Source organism: Camellia sinensis, chromosome 1 (assembly GCF_055761805.1).
Source record: "Camellia sinensis isolate YWXY chromosome 1, ASM5576180v1, whole genome shotgun sequence".
Classification (NCBI taxonomy): domain Eukaryota; kingdom Viridiplantae; phylum Streptophyta; class Magnoliopsida; order Ericales; family Theaceae; genus Camellia; species Camellia sinensis.
In genome coordinates this window covers 56,479,180-56,500,516 of record NC_138961.1, presented here as the reverse complement: position 1 = coordinate 56,500,516, position 21,337 = coordinate 56,479,180, and the positions used below count along the sequence as shown (strand labels likewise).

General features: G+C 33.0%; 1 protein-coding gene across 1 annotated transcript; it reads left to right on the top strand.

The window, feature by feature from the left end:
* Positions 1-1,248: 1,248 nt before the first annotated feature.
* Positions 1,249-7,171, top strand: LOC114263400 (protein NETWORKED 4A). Its single transcript, XM_028203924.2, has 3 exons — positions 1,249-1,386; positions 4,630-4,741; positions 5,218-7,171. Exons 2-3 carry the CDS (start codon positions 4,639-4,641, stop codon positions 6,909-6,911), a joined length of 1,797 nt encoding a protein of 598 aa, XP_028059725.2. The 5' UTR covers positions 1,249-1,386; positions 4,630-4,638; the 3' UTR covers positions 6,912-7,171.
* The last annotated feature ends 14,166 nt before the right edge of the window (positions 7,172-21,337 follow it).

Below are 21,337 nucleotides of genomic sequence, written 5' to 3'. Positions count from 1 at the left end.
TATGAACAAAACCAAAGAAAATTCTCTGGTTTGAACATAGAGAAATTCTCTTTTCAGCCAGTCTCTCTCTTTTTCTCTTGCGAAAGTGACATCAGAGCGTATTGGCTCAATAGGAACCACTCAATATTGGATTGGTGGTTGTATGAAAAATATTCTAAAATTTCTCTGGAGATAATTTGTCTGTGAAGTTTAGAGAAATTTAGAATTTCTCTGGAAAGTGAACCACTTAATATTGGATTGGTTGTTATATGAAAGATCTCTTAGAATTTTTCTATGAAGTCCAGAGAAATTTTTTCCAAAATTTATCTGGAGAGAATTTCTCTAAGAAGTGAACCACTCAATGTTGGATTGGTTGTTATATGAAAGATCTCACAAAATTTTTTTAGATCCAATTTTCTTTTGATCGATGTTAAGGGACCTTAGGTATTATGAAAATATTTGATATCCTTTATTCTATAAAATCTTAATATCAGGGACTCTAAAAAAAAATCCTCTAATGATAATTATAAATTTTAAAACAATTTGTGGCTCAATTGATTGTGTCTCTGCTCGAGGGATTTAAACATAATTGAACATAGTTAAGTAATTTAGAATTAGAGACACTTCATAATTGATCGTTTCGGCTAACAAAGCCATGTTTTTAAAACTTTTTTTTTTTGGGTCTAAAGTGTTTTTTTTTTTCAAATTTATGTGAGAAAAAATTATATTTTTCCTATCCATCTTGAAAAGTTAAAAAAAAAATTGAAAAAATTTGAAAAAATCTTTTGATTTATTTTCAATATAAACCATTTGTTTATTTTCGTTAAATAAAATCGATAAAAAAATTGATATTTCAAACATTTTTATTTATATTTACATTGAGTTTAATAATTAGATTATTATTTTTTTATTGATTTTATTTAACAAAAATGGGTTAACGATTTAGATTGAAAATAGCTCAAAAGATTAAAATTTAAATTCACAAAATAAAAAATTCAGAATTTATTATGTTAGAAAGCTCAAACTTTATTTTGGCAATTAGAGTAAAAGCCAAAAAGTTAATTTTTTGACTTTTTGATTTACATCACATTTCTACTATTTTTACAATTTTTTTCAAAAAAATAAAAAAATAAGTTTTTAACCTACTCCACAAATTGTTCCAAACAAAAAAAAGGAAGCAAAATGGTGTACACTAATACTATCTGGGGGCAATTTTGACATTAGCAAAAAAATAGACAGATAAGGGCGGCAATTGAGCATTTTGTGGTTGTCCTTAATTCAAAAGAGCTCTCTCTCTCCCTCTCTCTTCATCTTCCCTCTCTTATCTTTTTTGCTTTTTCATTCCTCAGATCTCCGCCATTTTAGTTGATTCTCAGCACTGTACCCAATTCCACTCCTAAATCGAAGGTCAGTCTCAGTCCTCCTCCTCCTATTTGTTTTTAGTTTGCTTTTCTTTCTTTTTTTCTTTTCTTTTTGGTTGGTTTTGAAGAATTATTTGCTCAATTTTGTACTCTCTCTCTCTCTCTCTCTATATATATATATATATATATATACATACATGTATGTATACACATTTGTAGTGCGATTGAGAATGTATAGTTCATTTCATGGCTTTCAATCTTAAATCAGATGTCCTTTACATGGTTAATTTCGCTTGATTTCACCGGCTTGCCGCTTTGAATTCCCCCAATTTTCCCTTGGTGTGATTCATTCAACTCTCTCTCTCTAGATTTGTGTACACATACATATACACACTCAACCTATAATTTTATTTTATTTTTTTCGATCTCAATTTTCTGAGAATCAGTGTAAAAACGAATCAGCTTCTGATTGTTCAGAAAACAGTTTTTAGAAAATTTTATTATTTTATTTTTCTTATTTTAATGTTTTCAATGAATTTTTTAAATATTTTAATCAAATTTTTTTTTTAATTTTTTTTAGATACATTTAACATAAATACACTTATAATGTATAATATTTGTGATTTTTTTAAAAAATGCACTAAATACCAAAAAATACAAACAAAATACGAAAATTCAGTACCTTTTTCATATTTTACGTATTTATTAATTTTTTAAAATATTTTTTCGCAAATATTTCACTATTTAGATGCACCTAAGGCCATCTCCAACGGTGCATCAAACCTTGCATCAGATTTGAAATTTGAAGAAAAAATCATTTTTTCTCATGCTAATGGTTTCACCAAATTGATATCAAAATAAGAATGGAACAAAAGTTTCATCAAACTGAGGACAATCTCTAGATTTTATCTTTTCACTGTTCTATACTGTTGGACGGGGGCAACCAATCAACCCGCCGGATATCTGGTTGGTTGACCCATCGATTGACCAGTTCCTTTTCAAATAGGTAGGTTCAAACAGGATAAAAAGATTCAAACATGTTAAAAAAAAAAAAATGCCTTACCGGTCGACCCACTGGATGACCCTTCTCTTTTGATGCACCGTTGGAGCAAGTCATATCAGATTGAGAAAATCAGCTATTTTTTACTCAAATTTGGTGAAAAAAGTAATGTACCGTTGGAGATGCATTAAAAAAGTAAAAAAAAATTTGCTTAAAATTTAAAAAAATATTCACTAAAAATAAAAAGCTCAATTTTTAAAAAATTGAATTTAAAAAATTAAAACCAAACACACTAAATATTAAACAATGGTGCTATATGTATCAATTGGTGTATCAATTAGTATATCAACATATGTTATAATATTAAAATTATGCCGCCATTCATTATATAAATTACAAATATTCAAATTTTCTAAAATGTCACATCGTCAATTAATACATTAATTGATATACCAATTCATGTATATAGCATTATTCAATATTAAATTCATTTGGGATGTTTAACTCTATTCCATCAATCAGTGCAAATAAATCACACAATCTTGTCAATGAATGATGTGATGATGAATTTCAAAATTGTGCATTTATTGCTCAAATTCTCAATTATATCAAATTAAGAAGTTAATCAGACAGTTCAATAATAGACTGATGTATTTTCATATGTTGAGTGCTAGGTAGAATCCCAAATAGCAGCCTCATGGTTAGAACTTGAAGTTTTAGGAAAGAGCCACTTATGGGTCACCATTTTTTTTGTTAAAAAATTTCTTGAATTTGGGTCAGCCTAAAGTATAACTTTGAGTATTTAATATGGGTCTATGTCCTGCCAAATAGGTGGATTAAGGCCAGCTTTGAAAGCTTTGTAATTCTGTACTTAAATAGAAGTGCCTGATTATTAATTCTTTGCAGGCCTCAACCTGGTTTGTATACATGGGTTTCTAGGTTGTGTGAGTAAGCATCGACCATTATTTAATTGTTAAATTCTTACAACCAAAATGTGGTCCTGACTGAGGAGATTGTCTAGGTGGGATATTAAAATGTCTGAATTTTTCAGTAGTCTAGTTGCCATTTGGCAAGTGAGTTGGGTTTAGGTTGGGATTAAAAAAGTACAAAAAGACAAAACAGGCTAAATAAGTCAATAAGACAAAATATCACATCTCAATTATAATTATTTTATTTTTTCTTTCACAAAAAAAATCAAAAAGTTATTTCCAAATGGGGTTAATTAAGCCAAGCAGCGGCCTCGTTTGGAAACAAGCTATTTTAGTAATTTTTAAACTTTATATGAAAAAATGTGCAAAAGTAAAGAGAATGATGTGATAATTTATAGTGATTTTTTGACAAAAACATGTAGTTGTCAAACGAGTTAAAAAGTCAAAAAGTTATTTTAAAAAAGTTCTTCCCAAACGAATCCTAAGGCCTCGTTTGGGAACCAGCCCATTTAGCCAAAAAGTCAAAAAGTCAAAAAATTACTAAAAAAGCCAAAAAGCCAACAACCCATACCAAAAAGCCAAAGATTCTTTTTTCTATCTATTTTTTGCACATCTTTTCGTAAAAAGCCAAAAAGTCATCCCAAACATATTAGTTTTTTTTAGTTCATATTTTGACCAAATAACCAAAAAGTTACTAAATTAACATGTTTTCAAACGAGGCCTAAATTGTGCAATTTTATTTTTCAGACTAGTTTTAACTCCAAAACCACACGGTATTTGTGAATCCTTACCGTGTAAGGTCTTTAAAATGGACCCCTGACTATTAGTTGTGATGTTCTGTCCTTTATGCAATGATATAAATTGTAAGTCTGTCATTAAGGTGAGTCAGATTGCAATAATAGCACTCTTCTTAAATTCATTGGATTTTGTTGTGCCTCAAAAGGAATAATCATGGTGTTCTGCTTGGAAGTTTCAAGTAATGATGTGCATTTGTACACATTTCCAATTTATGTTTCTTTCCTCAATGGTTTTACACTATTGCAACTACTCTAAAACTGATTGTAGTTTTGATGGGTTTTCATCCTTGGAAGAGCATCTCACATCATGGTTATATTGGATGATTACTTTTTCTTTATTTCTTTGTTTTTCTTTTTACTTTTTCTTTTTTTTTTTTTTTTTTGTGTCACATTTTCTTCTGATAGTCATCTGTCTATTGTGTGATTTTACATTTCACAATTTATATCACTACAATTTCAATGCCATTTTCTGGATTGTAGCATATGGCAGGAATTACCAAGTAATGGTTTTCTTGGCTTCAAATTATACTGACTGTTTTATTGCCCTGTTTAAAATACTCCAGGTCAGTTTCATGGCAGATATGAACGGCATAGAGTCAGAGAAGTCACATTCATGGTGGTGGGACAGTCACATTAGTCCCAAAAATTCTAAATGGCTCGCAGAAAATCTTGAGGGTCAGAAGCTAAATTTATCTTGTTTATTATTCTCTTCCACTTAATCTTATATAACAGTTAGATTGCCCTCTTAGCCCATTTTACCTGTTTTATGTTTTCGTCTGATGCTTCTGTCAGAGGATTATGTATTCAGTCTAACCATTCTTTTACTGATGAGATAAAAGTTTACCAATTACTATTCCCCCATCCCCTAATTGTTCATTTGATGGCCAGTGGTTTGTAGTTCATTTTGTGTTAGGGTTTATTTTGACTTGTGAGATGGATTTTATATTAAGGTTATTAAATTAATGTAGCATACATGAACTAATGTGTTTGAGAACTGCAATTTTGTGTTCTGTTATGAAGTTATATACATTCTTGCTGCTTGATAGCCTTTGAAAAATGCAGAAAATGTTATATAATCAATAGGGGTTAAATTTATTCTTGTCATTAATAAAATTTCCCACAAGTAATATTGAATTTTTTCTTAAATACAGAGGTGGATCAGAGTGTCAAACAAATGCTAAAACTGATTGAAGAAGATGGAGATTCTGTTGCAAAGAAGGCTGAGATGAATGGTGAGAATAGGCCAGTGTTGATTGCTCATGTTGAGGGGTTCCATCGCTTGTATAAGTCACTGGCCGAGCGCTATGATCATTTGACTGGAGAATTACGTAAGAACGCCTCATCAATGTTCCAAATCCAGAATTCAATGTCTCACTCTGGCTCTGGCCAAGACTCATCCATGGCAACTCCTGATCAGAAGTCGGGTCTGCACAAATTAGGGCAGCAAGCTGTTGGCTTTGATTCATTTCTAAGCTCCGGTGGTAGTTCTGATCTCTCTTTAAAGCAAGGCTCTGAGTCTTCATCGCTGGCATCAGATTCCGAGTCAGAATCATTTGATTCCTCAATCAACAAGCATTCAATATCACATGTGACAAAGAAAGAGAAAGCAGATAATGAGCTGGAGGTACAAGAAAATAAGGACTGTGCAGCTTTGCTAAAAAGAATCACCGAGTATGAGGACGAATTGAAAGAGTCGAATAAAATGCTTCAGATTTCTGAAGAAGCGGTTGCAAGGTGGAAGGATCTGTTCAAGAAGAGTGAAATGGTTACTACTGTGCTTATTGGTGATTTGCAGGATAAACTTGAGTCAGCACAGACAGATTTAAAGATGCAAGAGGCCAACCTTGAAATGGAGAAAGGAAGGGTGTTAGAGCTACAAATGGAAGTAGCTGAGTTGGAAACTCAGGTTTTAGATTCCAATCGTAGGATTGGGACTTTGGTTGAAGAGTTAGAAATAGCTAGAAAAAAGCTTAAGGTTTCAGAAGAGGAGATTGGAACAATGAAGGCTGGACTTTGCAATGAAATTTCTGAAGGCACTCATCAATTGCAAGCTCAGGTTGAATTAGCTCAGAAAGATATAGCCATGTTGGAAGCCAAGCTTGATTCAGAGAAAAGGCTGGTTTTGGAGATGCAGGAGAGAATTGTAAGGCATGTGGCTGATGTATCAGAGCGTGATCAGGATATCAAGGAGTTGAATTTTGCATTAAGTAATGCCCAAAACACCTTCTCTTTGGATAAAGCAAAGCTGCAATCTGATATTTCTGTTCTGTCAGAGCAATTGGCTGTCTCAGAGGCAAGAGTTGAAGAATCAGAACTGCGAAGCAAATCCTTGGAAAATGAGATCAGGCAATGTGAGGTTGAGAAAAAGGAAATGAAGTCTTCGCATGAAGCCCAACAGAATGGTTTGTCAAGTGAAATTGAACAATTGAAGGCAGATGCTTCTGAGAGAAGTGAACTTATGGAAGCTTTGAATAAAAAGCTTGACATGCTAAAACTGAAATATGACATGGTTGTGGCAGAGAAAGATGGGTTCAATGCTAAGGTACAGACACTCATTGCAGACATGAATTCTCGAGACAACCAGATCAAACTGCTGGAGGAGCAATGTGTGGAGCTGATAGCTGGATCTGAAAATGCAAGGGAGTTAGTTGATGCACTAAGACTCAGAGTGGGAGAGTTGGAGAAAGAGGTTGGCATGCAGAGAGTTGTGATGTCGGATAGAGCTGAGGAGAAGAGGGAGGCTATACGGCAGCTATGTTTCTCGTTGGAGCATTACAGGAATGGGTATCATGAACTTCGACAGGCATTTATTGGGCACAAGCGTCCTGCAGTTTTGGCTTCTTAAAATTCAGTAAGTCAGTCCTAGTGACAGTTTCAAAAGTGGCTTTGCATTTTGTGTCTTTGTGGAAACCTTTATATATTATCTGCTATGCTACAAGTTTTGAAACTTATGTGTTTATTTATAGCATGTAATCACATTGGATTAGATGTTATTGTATCAGAATTTAATCAATCTGGATGCTGCTGTAAGCACTAGAATGTGCATTTTAGTGAATCCCTGTGTTGAAATTCGCAAATCATATAATTATAGCAGTATTCTGAACAGGCCTTTCATCCATAATTTATTTATTGCTTCAGGCAGTATTTATTAACTGTCCAAATTGCTGATTTGCTTTACCTTTCTTGGCCGTACTTAAAAAGTTCTCAAGGCAACCCAGACTGAAGCTACCATTTAACTTTGAACTTTGGACTTTGGAGGAACTTTAGTGCTTCACAATGTCCTTGGTTTGAGGTTTCTAAACCTTGAGTATTTGAACTAGCTGTGTTTGAACTTCATGCATTTTACTGGCTATTGTATTGAGACCCTCCAAGGCACACCAGGCTAAATGTCGAAAATGTGTGTATTCGGTTATGGAGTTGCTTATAACTTTTTTTACTTTAGAATTTGTTTCAATCTTTTGTTTAGTTTTTGTTTACAGTTTATGTTGTAGAAATAGTTTAAATAAATTCAAAAAAAAAAAAAATTTGATTACTAGGAAGCATGGAGGTGCTTTTAACTTTTGATTTCTGATTGTTAATTTTTAGTTTGTTAGAAATTGCATTGAACAAGGTCTTTTGCAGCTGTAGAGAAATTATTTTGTCGTCTTGGGACAACATGATTACGTGGGGGCTGCCTCCTAAATGCAGGGAACTTATAAGATCTTGTGACTCTTGACTTTTGTAGAGGGAGAATCATACTGTTGAGTGAGGGTGCCATGGCATTCCTAATTTTTGTGCAATCTTGATATATAGTGTGTATAGATATATATATATATATATTTATATATATACAATGACCCATTGGCACCCAACGATTTCAAAACCCTAACCCAATAAATTTTTTAAATTTTCTATAGTGGCCTATGAGTCGTACCAATCCAGTATGTTGTGGGCTTTACCCATGTAATATACAGATGTATCAAATAAAAGCATACATATCTTGTTGTGGCTAAATAGAAATTTGTTTTATTTTTCATGTAGAGCTAGTCTTGTATCTTTATATATATTCTCACGCTTTTACAAATATCTGCAAAGAATACTTGAAATACAATAATTACATCAATAGGTAAAGTTTTGTTTTTTTACAATTTTTGGCACTCCTCAAAACAAGGCTATGTTTGTCATGAGTTTTTTTTTTTTTTTGGGGATTATTTTAGCCATAAAAAGATAAAATAGATTAAAAAGTCAATAAGACAAATCGGATGTTTGGTAAGAAATTTTTTAGCTTTTCTTAAGTTAAAATTTACAAAAAGACAATAGGCTAAAATAGCTAATAAGAGAAAATGTCATATCAAATATATAATTATTTCATTTTTTCTTCCACAAGTATTACATTCAACTATAAAAAAAATTTAATTATCTTTCCAAACATAAATTTTAGCCTACTAGAATGGGTTCGTTTGGGAAGCCAAAGGTTGGGCTTTTTTGACTAAAATAGTCACAAAAAAAAAAAAGGTTTTTTAGTTACAAAAAAACAAAACATCAGATTCAATTTATAATCATTATAGTTTTTATTTCACAAAAAGTCAAAAGTCATTTTCAAAAGAGATTTTTTAACCCTAGGTTAAATAGTTAAAAAAGTCTAAAAGTCAACCCGCTTTCCAAACGAACCCAATAGCAATTTTCCAAACACTCATAAAATGTCACATTCAAACTATAATTATTTTATTTTATTTTTTTACAAAAATTAAAAAAATCAAAAAATTTATCACAAACGAGATTTTTTAATTCTAGACTAAAAAATTAAAAAATTAAAAAGTTAACTCATATATTAAACGAAGGCTACGTGACATTTTTCCTTTCAAGTTATGGTAACCTCAAAACGAAAGTTTTTTTTTTTGGGTTAGAAGTTTGTTGCAAGTGGTTACTCTTCAAAACAAAATCTTGGTTTTACTTGTAGACGTTGGAACAATATTTTAAGAGAACACACATTATTATTGTTTTTATTTTTTGGGTAAGTAGGTCTTGTTTGGAAAGTAGGTTGAGATTAAGGTCTTATTTGTCATCTCTTAAAAAAGTTAAAACGTTAAAAAGTCACTATCTATTTAAGTCACATCATCTTATTTAAGTCACATCACCTCTCTATCATATCACTTCAAACTCAACCCATAATCAACTCCTATTTTATAAAAAGTCAAAAAGTACACTGATTTAGAACATCCCAAATAATCTCTAAATTAGTGTATCAAAAGACAAAATAAATTAAAAACTTAATAAGATAAAATATCATATTTAAATCATAATTATTTTATTTTCTCTTACAAAATTATAAAAAGATTAAAAATTTATTTCAAATAAATTTTTTTAATCAAACTAAAAGAAAATTAAAAATTTAAAAGTCAAAAATAATCTTTCCAAAGGAAGGCTAAATTGTACTTTGACGAGAATTTTAAAGAACCGGTTTCAGAGAACTTCAGTGATTTTTCTTTTGGCTAGTGATGTAGTGAATTATTCTTAGGGTTTGACTGAATTTTTTTTTCTTTGTAAGAATTATTTTAATTGGTGGTCTGACTGATTGACTATAAAGTTGTTTTTCATTGAACGTTTGACTTTGGGGGTGAAAATTCATCAAGGTAGTAGTTGTGTAGTAATTTAAAAGGAATCTTTGAACTTTGTGAAAATCTTTTGCGTCTTGACCAAGGGGTTTTTGTGGGATAGATTACGGGTTGTTTTGGAAATAGCGCGGAAAAAATGTGGGGATAATGTAATTTAAGATAGGTTAAAAGTTAAGAAATGATTACTAATCTATTTTCAAAAGAGCCCTACTTTAATATATATATATATATGTATATTTAAAGTTTTTTTAATCTTATTTGAATTATATTCAGTATGTTTGATTTTAATTTTCTGAATTTAATTTTATGAAAATTGGGTCTTTTTTTCGTGTTTTTTTTGTTTTGTTTTTAGTGAATATTTTTAAAATTTTAAATATTAGATGTACCTTACTTAAATGTATCTAAATAGTAAAATATTTGAAAAAAATCAATAAATACACAAAAATATAAAAAAATGTATTAAATTTTCATATTTTTTCATTTTTATTTTTTGGTATTTAGTGTATTTTTTAAATATTTTTTTCACAAATATTATACTTTTTAAGTGTATTGATGTTAGGTGTGTCTAAAAATTAAAAAAAATGCTTAAAATATTTAAAAAATTCATTAAAAACATTAAAATAAAAAAAATAAAAAGATAAAATTTTTTGAAAATTATTTTTTGAAAACCATAACCAAACAAGCTGATTATTTTTCATTTAGATTATATCAGCTCTATATCTTTTCATAAATATATATATATATTATATATACTTATCTATATAATTCTAAATAACCTCAAGTCTTGCATAATAATGCCATGTTTGGGAACACATTTTTTTAGTATTTTTTTGAATTTTTAGTTAAAATATGATGTAAAAAAACTAATATGCTTATAATGACTTTTTAATTTTTTATGAAAAGATATGTAAGAAATAGAGAGAAAGAAAATCTAATTTTTTAGTATAAATTATTCACATTTTAATTTTTTTAATAACTTTTTAATTTTTAGATTAAAAAATAATATTGGCAAACTAGTTGCGAGCATCATCTACTTCCACTCCATATTAATCAATGGAAAGCAAAAGTAATTTGAAAATGAACATTTAAACCCTTTGGTAGCGTTTGGTAGAGTTTTATAAATGTGATTTGAGAGTATGAGTTGTTTTTTGAATTTGTGTGTTGTGGAATTATGATTTGAGTGTAGAAAATTTGTTTGGTTATGGTTTTTAAATAGAGTGTTAAAATGTGTTTTGAAGATATATTTTGAATTAAGTTTTAAAAATTTGATGTGACATGTGAAATAAGAAAATTTGTTTAGTGATGTGTTTTGAAAATAGTTTTCAAAACTTAATTCAATCAATAATTTATAATCAAACACACAATTCATATATCGATATCCGTATTTTTTATCAACAGTAATAACCAAACTATTTTTAAAATACTGAAATTAAAAATTGATTTTTTTTCAATTAATTTTTTTTCAGTAATTTTTTTTGAATAATTTTTTTTTCAAATTATTTTTTCATTTTAAAATAAATCTATGTCAATTATTTTGTGTCAATTAAATTTTCTATCAATTCATTTTTTACGCCTGCACAAACATCTTCTACAATACGTTTTATATATTTTTTTAAAATTTTGTTTAAGTCAACAACTTTTGAGAATACATATTAATAAAAATTAACATAAATACACTAAGTGTAATATTTTAAAATACAAATCATAACGTAAATCTTACAAAACATTATCAAATTTTTTCTCATTTATTACACATTATTAATTTAGTAATTCAGTATACAGATGTAATATTATTAAAAAATTATTAATATTATAAAAAAATAATAGATAAGAAATAAAAAGTAAAAATAAAAAATAAAAAACAACCTAAACCTTCTGAACCTCAGCCTTTCTATAAAAAAATAACAACCTGAACCTTCTGAACCTTAGCTTCAGATAGTCGAAGAGCAGGAAGTCGGACCGGGACAACAGGGAGGTCAACCGGCCGGTCATCCTATCTCACACCTCCCACTCAGTTTCCTATCAGATAGTCGAAGCTTCCATGTCTGATGTTTGATACAGAGAAGAAATATGAGGTTCACGCGAAATTTTCAGATACGATGGAGAAAGACATGGAAGCTTTTCAGATCAAAAGAGAAAGAAAGACGAGGGTCACAGGAAATTTTCAGAGATGATGGAGAAGGAAGGGGAAGCTTTTCAGAGCAAAAGAGGAAGAAGGCAGACATGTTGAAAGCGGATAAATGAACTACGAGATGCCAAACGGATTTTCAAATCGTAATTTGAATTAACACGCGAAATCATATTTCAGTGTCCTATCTAAACGTTAAGCGGGAATTCACCTGTTAAAAGTTAATTTGAAAATACAACCAAACACAGTCTTTGTTTTTATGTTGGTTTAAAAAGAATTTTTTAATCTGATTTTTTAATTTTTTAGTTAATTTAGCTTGATTAAATTAATTTCGTTTTGAAAGATTTTTTTGTTTTTATACTTTTTTATGAGAAAAAAAAATAATTATAATTTTAATGTAATATTTTATTTTATTAATTTATTGAGATATTCTAAATAAGTATACTTTTTAATTTTTTATAAAAAGATATATAAAAAAGTAGAGAGTAGATGTTGATTAATGTGACTCAAAAAAAAATAAAAAGATAGATTAAAATAGATTATACAAAACAAGGCTTTAACATATTTTAAATTTAGCAATGCTACAGACCCCAGTAGGGATAACCTCCGGTGACTCCCAATGCCACGTGCCGGCCTGAGGTTGACCGAAAAAAAAAAAAAAAAAAAAAACTATTTTTTAGACTAATAGAAAGGGACCCAGCACCCCACTGGTCCGAAGCTTTATTCATTTTAAACTTTTATATTTGAATAATGTTTGAGGGCCCGAATCAATGGCTCGAATTTGGCTCAAAACCCAAAACGACGTCGTTTTGGGTTTTGATTTTTTTTTTTTTTTTTTTTTTCTTCTTCTTCCTTCCTGTTCTTTCTGTTCTGCTTCTTCTTCTTCGTTTGAACCTGAGAAGCAGAGGCGAGAGAGAGGGAGGAGAGAAAGAGAGGGAGAGGGAGAGGGAGAGGGAGAGGCCGTCGCCGATAGCCGATCGCCGCGCCTCCGCCTTCGCCGCCTCGCTGCTCTGCTCTGATCGTGGCCGGCTCTGCCCCGATCGTCGCCTCCGCCCCTCGTCGGCTCTGCCCCGCTCGTCGCCTCCTCCTCCGCCGCCTCCTCCTCCATTTTTTAGGCCCCCTCCATTCCTTCCTCCCCCTCCCCCTCCCCCTCCCCCTCCCCCTCCTTCGTCTTCCTCCTTTCTCCGGCTGAAAAGAAAAAAAAAAAAAAAAATAGGAAAATGTTTTTTGAGCCATTCGAGCCGTTGCCCATTCGGGCTCTGTAGCATAGTTGTTTATATTTTTAGAATAATGCTTGAGGGCCCGAAATTAGTGGCTCGAATTTGGCTCAAAACCCAAAACGACGTCGTTTTGGGTTTTGATTTTTTTTTTTTTTTTTTTTCTTCTTCTTCCTCAGTCTGAGAGAAAGAGAAAGAGAAGGAGAGAAAGAGAAGGAGAGGGAGAGGGAGAGGGAGAGGCCGTCGTCGTCGCCGGTCGCCGCGCCTCCGCCTTCGCCGCCTCGCTGCTCTGCTCTGATCGTCGACGTCGCCGGTCGCCGATCGCGTCGCCGATCCGATCGCCGCCTCTGCTCGTCGCCTTCGCCGCCTCCGCCTCTGCTCGTCGCCGATCGCCACCTCTTCTTCCTCCGTCTTCTTCCTCCATTTTTTAGGCCCCCTCCAGTCCTTCCTCCCTCTCCTCCTCCTCCTCCTCCCCCTCCCCTCCCCTCCCCTCCTTCTCTTCTTCGTCTGCTGAAAAAAAAAAAAAAAAAAAAAAAATTTCGGGGCATTCGGGCCACCCCCTTTCGGGCCCTCTATCACTGCCGATATTTTTAACCATGTTGCGAGACAACAATTTTGTGTCCAATCAACATATGTTTTTCAAAATAATAAGCTATTCCTATTAATTAGTGAAGTAGTTGAAACGACAACTTTGTGTCCAATCAACTTTTTCAAATCATAAACTACTCCTATCCATTAGTAAACTACTCCTATACATCAGTGAAGTGGTTAAAATCACATCTCTACGGGCAAAGTTTCAAATCATTTTGCTGTCGAGTTAAAAAAAATCTTACAAGATTTAAACATTGGGGCAATTTGAAAAATTAGTAAAAAATTAATTTTTTATCAATAATTTCTAAAGAAGTCACAAAAAAAATCATCAAAAAAGTCAAATTTTTGTAAAAAAATCGTTAAAAAAATCAAAAAATTAAAAAATTAACCTTTTACTAACTTCTCAAAACACTCCATAATTATATTGAATTTATAGGATTAAAATATATGTAAACGTTTACGTAAATGTAATTTATCCAAATATTAAAGATTATGAACTTAACAATATTGTTGGATTAAGTAAAGTTTCTAATGGTTGGGAATATATTATTTTAGTTGATTATTTGATTTTTTAATTATTTTAGTATGATTAAAAAAATTATGCTTGGGATGATAATTAATTTATCTTTATAATTGATTTAACGGTTATAAGAAAAAAAAATAAAACGATTATGAATTGAATATAATATAATATTTTATTTTATTAATTATTTTAACTTATTTTATCTTTATTGATTATTTTAGAGATATTTATCAATAAATCTCATCTCACAAATAATTACTCCAATTAGTTCTAATTTTTTTTTCTATTGATGTTAAATTCTATTAGGAGAGAGTTTTTTTTCGTGTGGTCCTATTTTTTTTATTTTAGTAGCGTTTTAGTGGACAATTATACATTTTTATTAATGTGACAGATATTGATGTGATACTCCAATAATGTGACACTCCAAAAAAATTAAAAAAACTCCTTAATATACTTTTCTTAAATGTAACAATGTAACCGGTATGATGTGATACTCTAAGACTTTTATTCAAAAAAAATAAAAATTTCTTAGTATACTTTTCTCAAATGTGACAACATGACGAGTATGATGTAACACTCTAAAAAAATTATAAATTCCTTTGGGTACTTTTTTCAAATGTGACAACGTGGCGAGTATGATGTAACACTTCAAAAAAATTAAAAACTCCTTAGGGTTGGTTTGGGAAGTGGGTTGGCTTTGGTTTTTTGACTTTTTTAGCTTTTTTAGCCTGGGCTAAAAAGTTTGATTTGGGAATGGTTTTTTAGCCTTTTTTTGTGAGAGAAGAGTGTAATGATTATGAGTTGGATGTGATGTTTTGTTTTTTGTAGCTAAAATAGCCTATTTTATTTTTTGTGGCTAAAATAGTCAAAAAGCCCACTTTAGCTCTTTCCAAACGGACCCTTAGTGTACTTTTATCAAATGTGACAACTTGGCGGGTATGATGTGACACTCTAAAAAAATTAAAAAAAATTTAGTGTACTTTTTTCAAACGTGACAACATGACGGATATGATGTAACACACTAAAAAAAATTAAAAACTTCTTAGTGTACTTTTTCTAAACGTGACATGTGACACTCCAACGTGGTTGAGTATTATATGACACTCTGAAAAACTTTTTAGTGTACTTTTCTCAAATGTGACAGCGTAGTGAGTATGATGTGACACTCTAAAAAAAAGTAAAAGATCCTTAGTGTATTTTTTCAAATGTAACAACGTGGCGGGTATGATATAATATTTCAAAAAAAAATAAAAACTCCTTATTGTATTTTTCTCAAACATGATAACATGACGGATATGATGTGACACTCTAAAAAAAATTAAAAATTCCTTAGCATACTTTTTCTAAACGTGACATGTGACACTCTAACGTATGATGTATAATGTAACACTTTAAAAAAATTAAAAACTCTTTAATGTACTTTTTACAAATATGACACTCTATCGTGGTGGGTATAATGTAACACTAAAAAATTCTTTAATGTACTTTTTCTAAATGTGACACTCTAATGTGATGGACAAATGAATTATTACACATCTAAAATGACTAAATGAATCAAAAAAATAAATAAAATTATATGAATTACAAGCATAAAATATGTGATTTATTCATCAATCTCCCCTTATTTTAATCAAACAATCTCTGGCTAAAGAGGGCCAATATCATTTCCTCAATTGTGAGAACTGTTATTGTAACCCACTGCATTATTAAAATAGTAATAAAATAATATAAAAAAAACAAAAACAAAAAGAGTTGAGATACATATTAGGAAAAATTATTCATAAATTCCTTTTAGAGAAATATTAGTTCATTTAATTCTGCATGTTTTTTTATAAACCAATTAGTTCTTTTTGGAAAATTCTATTTCCACACACCAAGTTTCCTTACTCCACACACTTAAGGGAAATTCTATTTCCACACATGTGATTAGCTCAGGGTATACACATAATGAGATATTAATTTAATAATAATTATATCCTAAGTAAAAATGACCATAATAGACATTCAGTAACACCCATAATATTATATAGAAAAATTCTCTGTAAACATGTTTTAAGAACAAAAAAATGTCAATATACACTTTTTGATTAAACAAATTAAACCCTAGTTTTTCCATTGTTGGCACTTTGCTTGTTACACACTTTATATTCCTCTATTACTTGCAAACCAATACTCTCAAAACATCTCTTATATTGCTTTAATCTGGAGGTTTACACTTTATTATTTACATCGTTTTCTTATTAGATATGTATATATATATATATATATATATAAATATTGGCGTGACTTGAATTTGAGATCATAAATTTGATAAATAAAACTTTTACCATTTAAATTACATATAACATGTAATAAATATTTTATGTTATTTTATTTTATTTATTTATATATATAAACATTGCTACCGAGCTCACTCCACAACCAACTCAAGAGAAAGCAAGTCCAATACTCTAAAGTCGCAATCTCAAAATGATTTCGCGTTTAATATTTGCTAACAATACTACCCAAATTCATCAATCAACTCTTCAATCTTCATTGTTTTACTCTCTTCTCCAAATTGTCAACCACAAATCGAGTTCCCCAATCCATTCTCACTCATTTTCTTTATCTGGATCATCCCCAGATTCCAATAATCTCACCATTCTCAACCACAAAGACTGGTTAAGCCCAATGAGCCTCTAAGTTTCTATTGTTGCAAAACATAATGAGAAAAACAAGGATCTACGCTGAAGTTAGATACACAAATAATTTAATACCTGAAAATTGTAGTACTATGAAGCCAACGACATGTATAATTTGACTTCTGAACTATTTTGATAGTAACTTTTGAGCAAAATTTGTTGTTAAAATTGTATATTTTCACAATTTGGTTACTATTTGTCAATTATTTGTGCTCTGAAACGACTCCTGCATAATTAGTCTACTCTTGCTTCTAAAATGACCATTTTTGGAGGTTGGGACCTTGTTTCATCATGGAAATGCTCGACTTCATTTTAGTTTGAGGATAGCCATTAAGTAGATCCATCATCGCTAAGCCCAGGGTATTATACAAAAAGAAGAAGCACGGGGTATTATATCTTAGTGATACAGTTTAAGGGTGTGGATTTGAGGGTAAAGTGTGTGAACCATAGTTATGAGTGAATGATATAATTATAATTTTAAGGGTGTGGATTGAAAAAATTAATTAATAATTAAATTAACAGGTGTGTGTATTGAAAAAAGATTTGCCTTGAGTTAATTAGGTGTATTGTAGACACCTCATTTTTGACCGACCTTAAGACTCAGACGTCATCGATTGAGCGCTCGGTGATAGTGCAAGTTTGTGCTCGTTTCGAGTTTCCGGAGTTTTCGGCTGAGTGCCTTGCCTCTGAACTCTTTGTGTTTTGGCTCGGTTTGTGGACCAAGCCTTGTTGACCTTCCCTGGAGGGAGAAAGAGGTCTGTAGACCACTTTTTGTGGTCGTAGACCACTTTTTCCCTCTTGCAGACTAGTTTCCGATTTCCAGAGCCTTCGGCCGCGCGCCTTGTCTCGGGACCGCTTAACGTTCTCCTTTTGGCCTACTTTTCGGACCACGCCTTGTTGCCTTGGTCTAGAGGGACATGGAGGTCTTGTAGACCACCTTTTGTGGCCGTAGACCACTTTTCCCTCCCGTAGACCACTTTTGGTGCCCGTAGACTAGTTTTCGAGGCTTCTGGCTGTGCGCCTTGTCCTGCGGACTTTCGTCTTTCATCCTTTTTGGTTTGGTTTTGGCACAAACTTTGTTTTCCTTGCTTGGAGGGTGGAATAAGGGTTGGAGACCAGTTTCTCTCCTTGAAAACCGCTTTTCTTCCCCGCCAGCCAGTTTTCTGGTCAGCTAACTAGTTTTGGCAAAGACCACCAAAGGTGGTCGGCAGCCATGCCACCACCTTGCTTTCTTGGTGCAGACCACCTCTCCCCCCTTGCTGACCACTTGGTCTCCTTGCAGATCACTTGTGGTGGTCGGTCGACCAGTGCAAGTAGCTGGCCGAACACTTCAAGTGGTCGACAGCTTTCCTGCAGTTTCCTACAGATATTTTCTTGCCAGCTATTGGGTACAGAAGGCATCCTTCATACACGTGTACGGAGGGATTGCATCTAGCTGCAAGCTTGTTCAACAAGCTTGAGGCTTGGTCTTTTATAAAATGGAGGCCCTCTCTCCCTTCTCCAGGGTCAAAAAAGTTGGCTAAGAAATATACATACATCTTTATCTCTATATTTCTTCTTTGCTCTATATTTGTGCTTAAAAGTGCTTATTCTTCACACTTGTGCACACAAACACATAGTGAAGCACCACACTCTTGTTGCTGAGGCTTCTTGAAGCTGGTTTTGTGTTTTTTGGACTACTTTTGATCCAAAAAGGTTGCTGGAGGTGCTTCTTTGAAGTCGTTCTACAAGGGTAAGTCCCTAACCCCTTTAAAGCTTTGTTTTGATTAAGTTTTTGGCCCTATTTTCATGGTGTTTTAGGCCTAACTTTAAATTACAAAAATTTCTAATTTCACATGGTTGAAATGTTTGTTTAAGGTTTCTTTGATGTTGGGGGTGGTCTATCCCCCTTTTGTGCCTTGTTTGGCCTTGTTTTGTGCTATCTTTTTAAGCTATTGGGACCATCTCTTTTGGGACTTCTCACCATTGAAACTCAGAGAAATTTCAGTGGTGGAAAGGGTGTTTTGAGGTCCCAAATAGGAGGGGGTCATCCCCTCTCCTTGTATCTTGGTAACTAGCTTTGTATGCCTCATGTTTTAGAATGTCTTGCTAGCATGTTTTGGTTCTATCACAACAATTTTTTGGTGTTGTTTTAGCATGCTATAGCTTTGTCGAGCCTTGGTTTGATAGCCTCTTGCATACTTCACACACTTATAGTGCAATCTTGCATGCTAGCCTAACATGCATCATGCTTTTGACCATCATTCTAGCATGCTTTTGGCTCTACTCCAAGAAGCTTTTATTCATGTTTTTCCATGCTTAAGCTCTGTTTGAAGTTGTTTTGGTCATGCATGCTTTACTTTGTATAGCCATAGTGCATTCTAGCTCACTAGCCTTGAGTTTCCAAGTCACTAGCATGCATTGCTTGGGCTATTTGCATGATTTGGCATCATTTAGTATGTGATTTCAGAGCATATTTCACTGCCATGCACTCACATCTTTCACTTTTTCAATGCTTTGGAGGGTTGGTGCTTTATGCCTTAAGTATGAGCCATTGTGCATGCCATCTTGCTTAGCTTTTTGGGCCACAATTTCAGTGTGTATTTGGTCCTATTTTGCCATGATATAACTCTGATTTTTGTTGCTTAAGTCATCTCATGCTTGGTTTTGGTAGGTGTAGTGTAATCCTCCTTGTTGGCCTTGCATGCTTGTTGTTTTGGCTCTTCATGCTAGCTTGTTTTGGCTACAATCCGTGCATGTTTTAGCCTTGATTTGACATGCTCTAGGACTGTTTTGGGTTGCATTGGTCATATGCTTCATGTATTGCATAGCTATAGTGCAAGTGCCTATGCTAGTTTCAAGCTTTGGGTCTTCTAGCATGCTTCATTTGTGACATGTACATGATTTGGCATCATTTCACATGTTATTTCAGAACATATAGCATTGTCATGTTTCCATTTCTTTCACCCTTTGAGTGCCTCTAAGGGTCATGCATTGTTGCCTTGTTTGTGGTCTAACTTGTATGCATGCATGCCTAGACCTTTGAGTTCCCATCTTAACATGTTTTGGTCCTTGTTTTGACCTATTTGAGCTCTGACCATGGCTGGTTCACCCATTTGTGACATGTATTACATGTCTCTTGTGTAGTCCCCTTCACTAGCTTTAATGCTTAAGGACCCTAGCATGCTATGGTTGCTTTGTTTGAGTGATTTGGCATTATTTCATACCTAATTTCAATACTTATAGTGTGGCTACACTCTTACATTTGTCACTCCTTGAGCACTTTTGAGAGTTGTGCCCTTGTGCTTAATTGATAGGCCATTGCATGAACATCACCATTTTGCCTTTCATGCCATCATTTCATAGCATTTTGGCCACTATTTTGGGCATGATTGAGGTCTGTCCATATTCGGTTTAAGTCCATATAGCATGTTGTTTGCATTTTGTTGCATTGCATTGTGTTCACATGTTGTTTGCATATTGTTACATCGCATTGTTATTTTCATGCTTTTGTCGCATTGTATTGTGTTCACATGCCATTAGCATAGATAAGTTGATCATGTTGCATTGCATTGTGTTTGCATACTCATGTTGCATTAGCATTGCTTGCATGCCATTAGCTTTGATAGGTTGAGCATGTTCCATGCATTGCATTGTGCTTGGATAGGGCGTTAATCCAAACACGAGAAACGAGGGACGTTTCATACTTGAAGTGATGAAACGTGCCTCATTTCTCGGTCGCCGACCCTCTTGATCATGCATGATAGAGGTTGAGGCTTTATGTGTTGTTTGTGCATTTATTCACATTGATTCGTGTAATCTTGGCTTCTCGGCCATCGTGCATTACGATGCATGGTTGGTGGCCCGATAGTCGAGAACTACACTTCCTTGAGCTTGAGAAATGATAGGGAGAGTGGTTGTGCACACATATCCTGCAAATACACTGTCGTGCCCCTTCTTGTTCTCTGTTGCAGCAAACTGGAGAAGTGCAAGATTTTCTGGTCGGTAGACCAGTAAAAGTGGCTGGCCGATCTGTGAAGAACGCATGTGTTTTCAAAAACAACATATCATGTTAGTAAAGGCCGATCTGTGATCGGGCGAGCGGGGGTGCTCATTGCATGATCTTCCCTTCTTGTACCCAAGTTCCTGAATTGAGGTAACTTTGGTGATGACGGGCACGTGGCCTTAGGCACGAGTCAGGGTTTCCTAAATTTTCCAAAACAAAATATTTAGGTGGCGATTTTGAAATCTGGCAAAGTAGTCCATGTTTGGCACTTTTTGATTAAAATCGATTTTTTAAAACGATTTGCCGGATTTGGACTCTTTGGTGATTTATCAATCTTACATTGCACTTTGTGAGATTAGATTCAGAACCGTGACACGAGTCCGAACTGTAGTAGCTAAGAACGACGATTCGCACCCTTACGCGCGGAGCGGAGTTCCGGGCGGTCTATATATATGGAAATAGAATTTCCCCACACTTAGTTAATTTTTTCAGAATTATAATTTTATCCTTTAAACAAAATTACCATCTCACCCACCTCCATCTTACCCACAT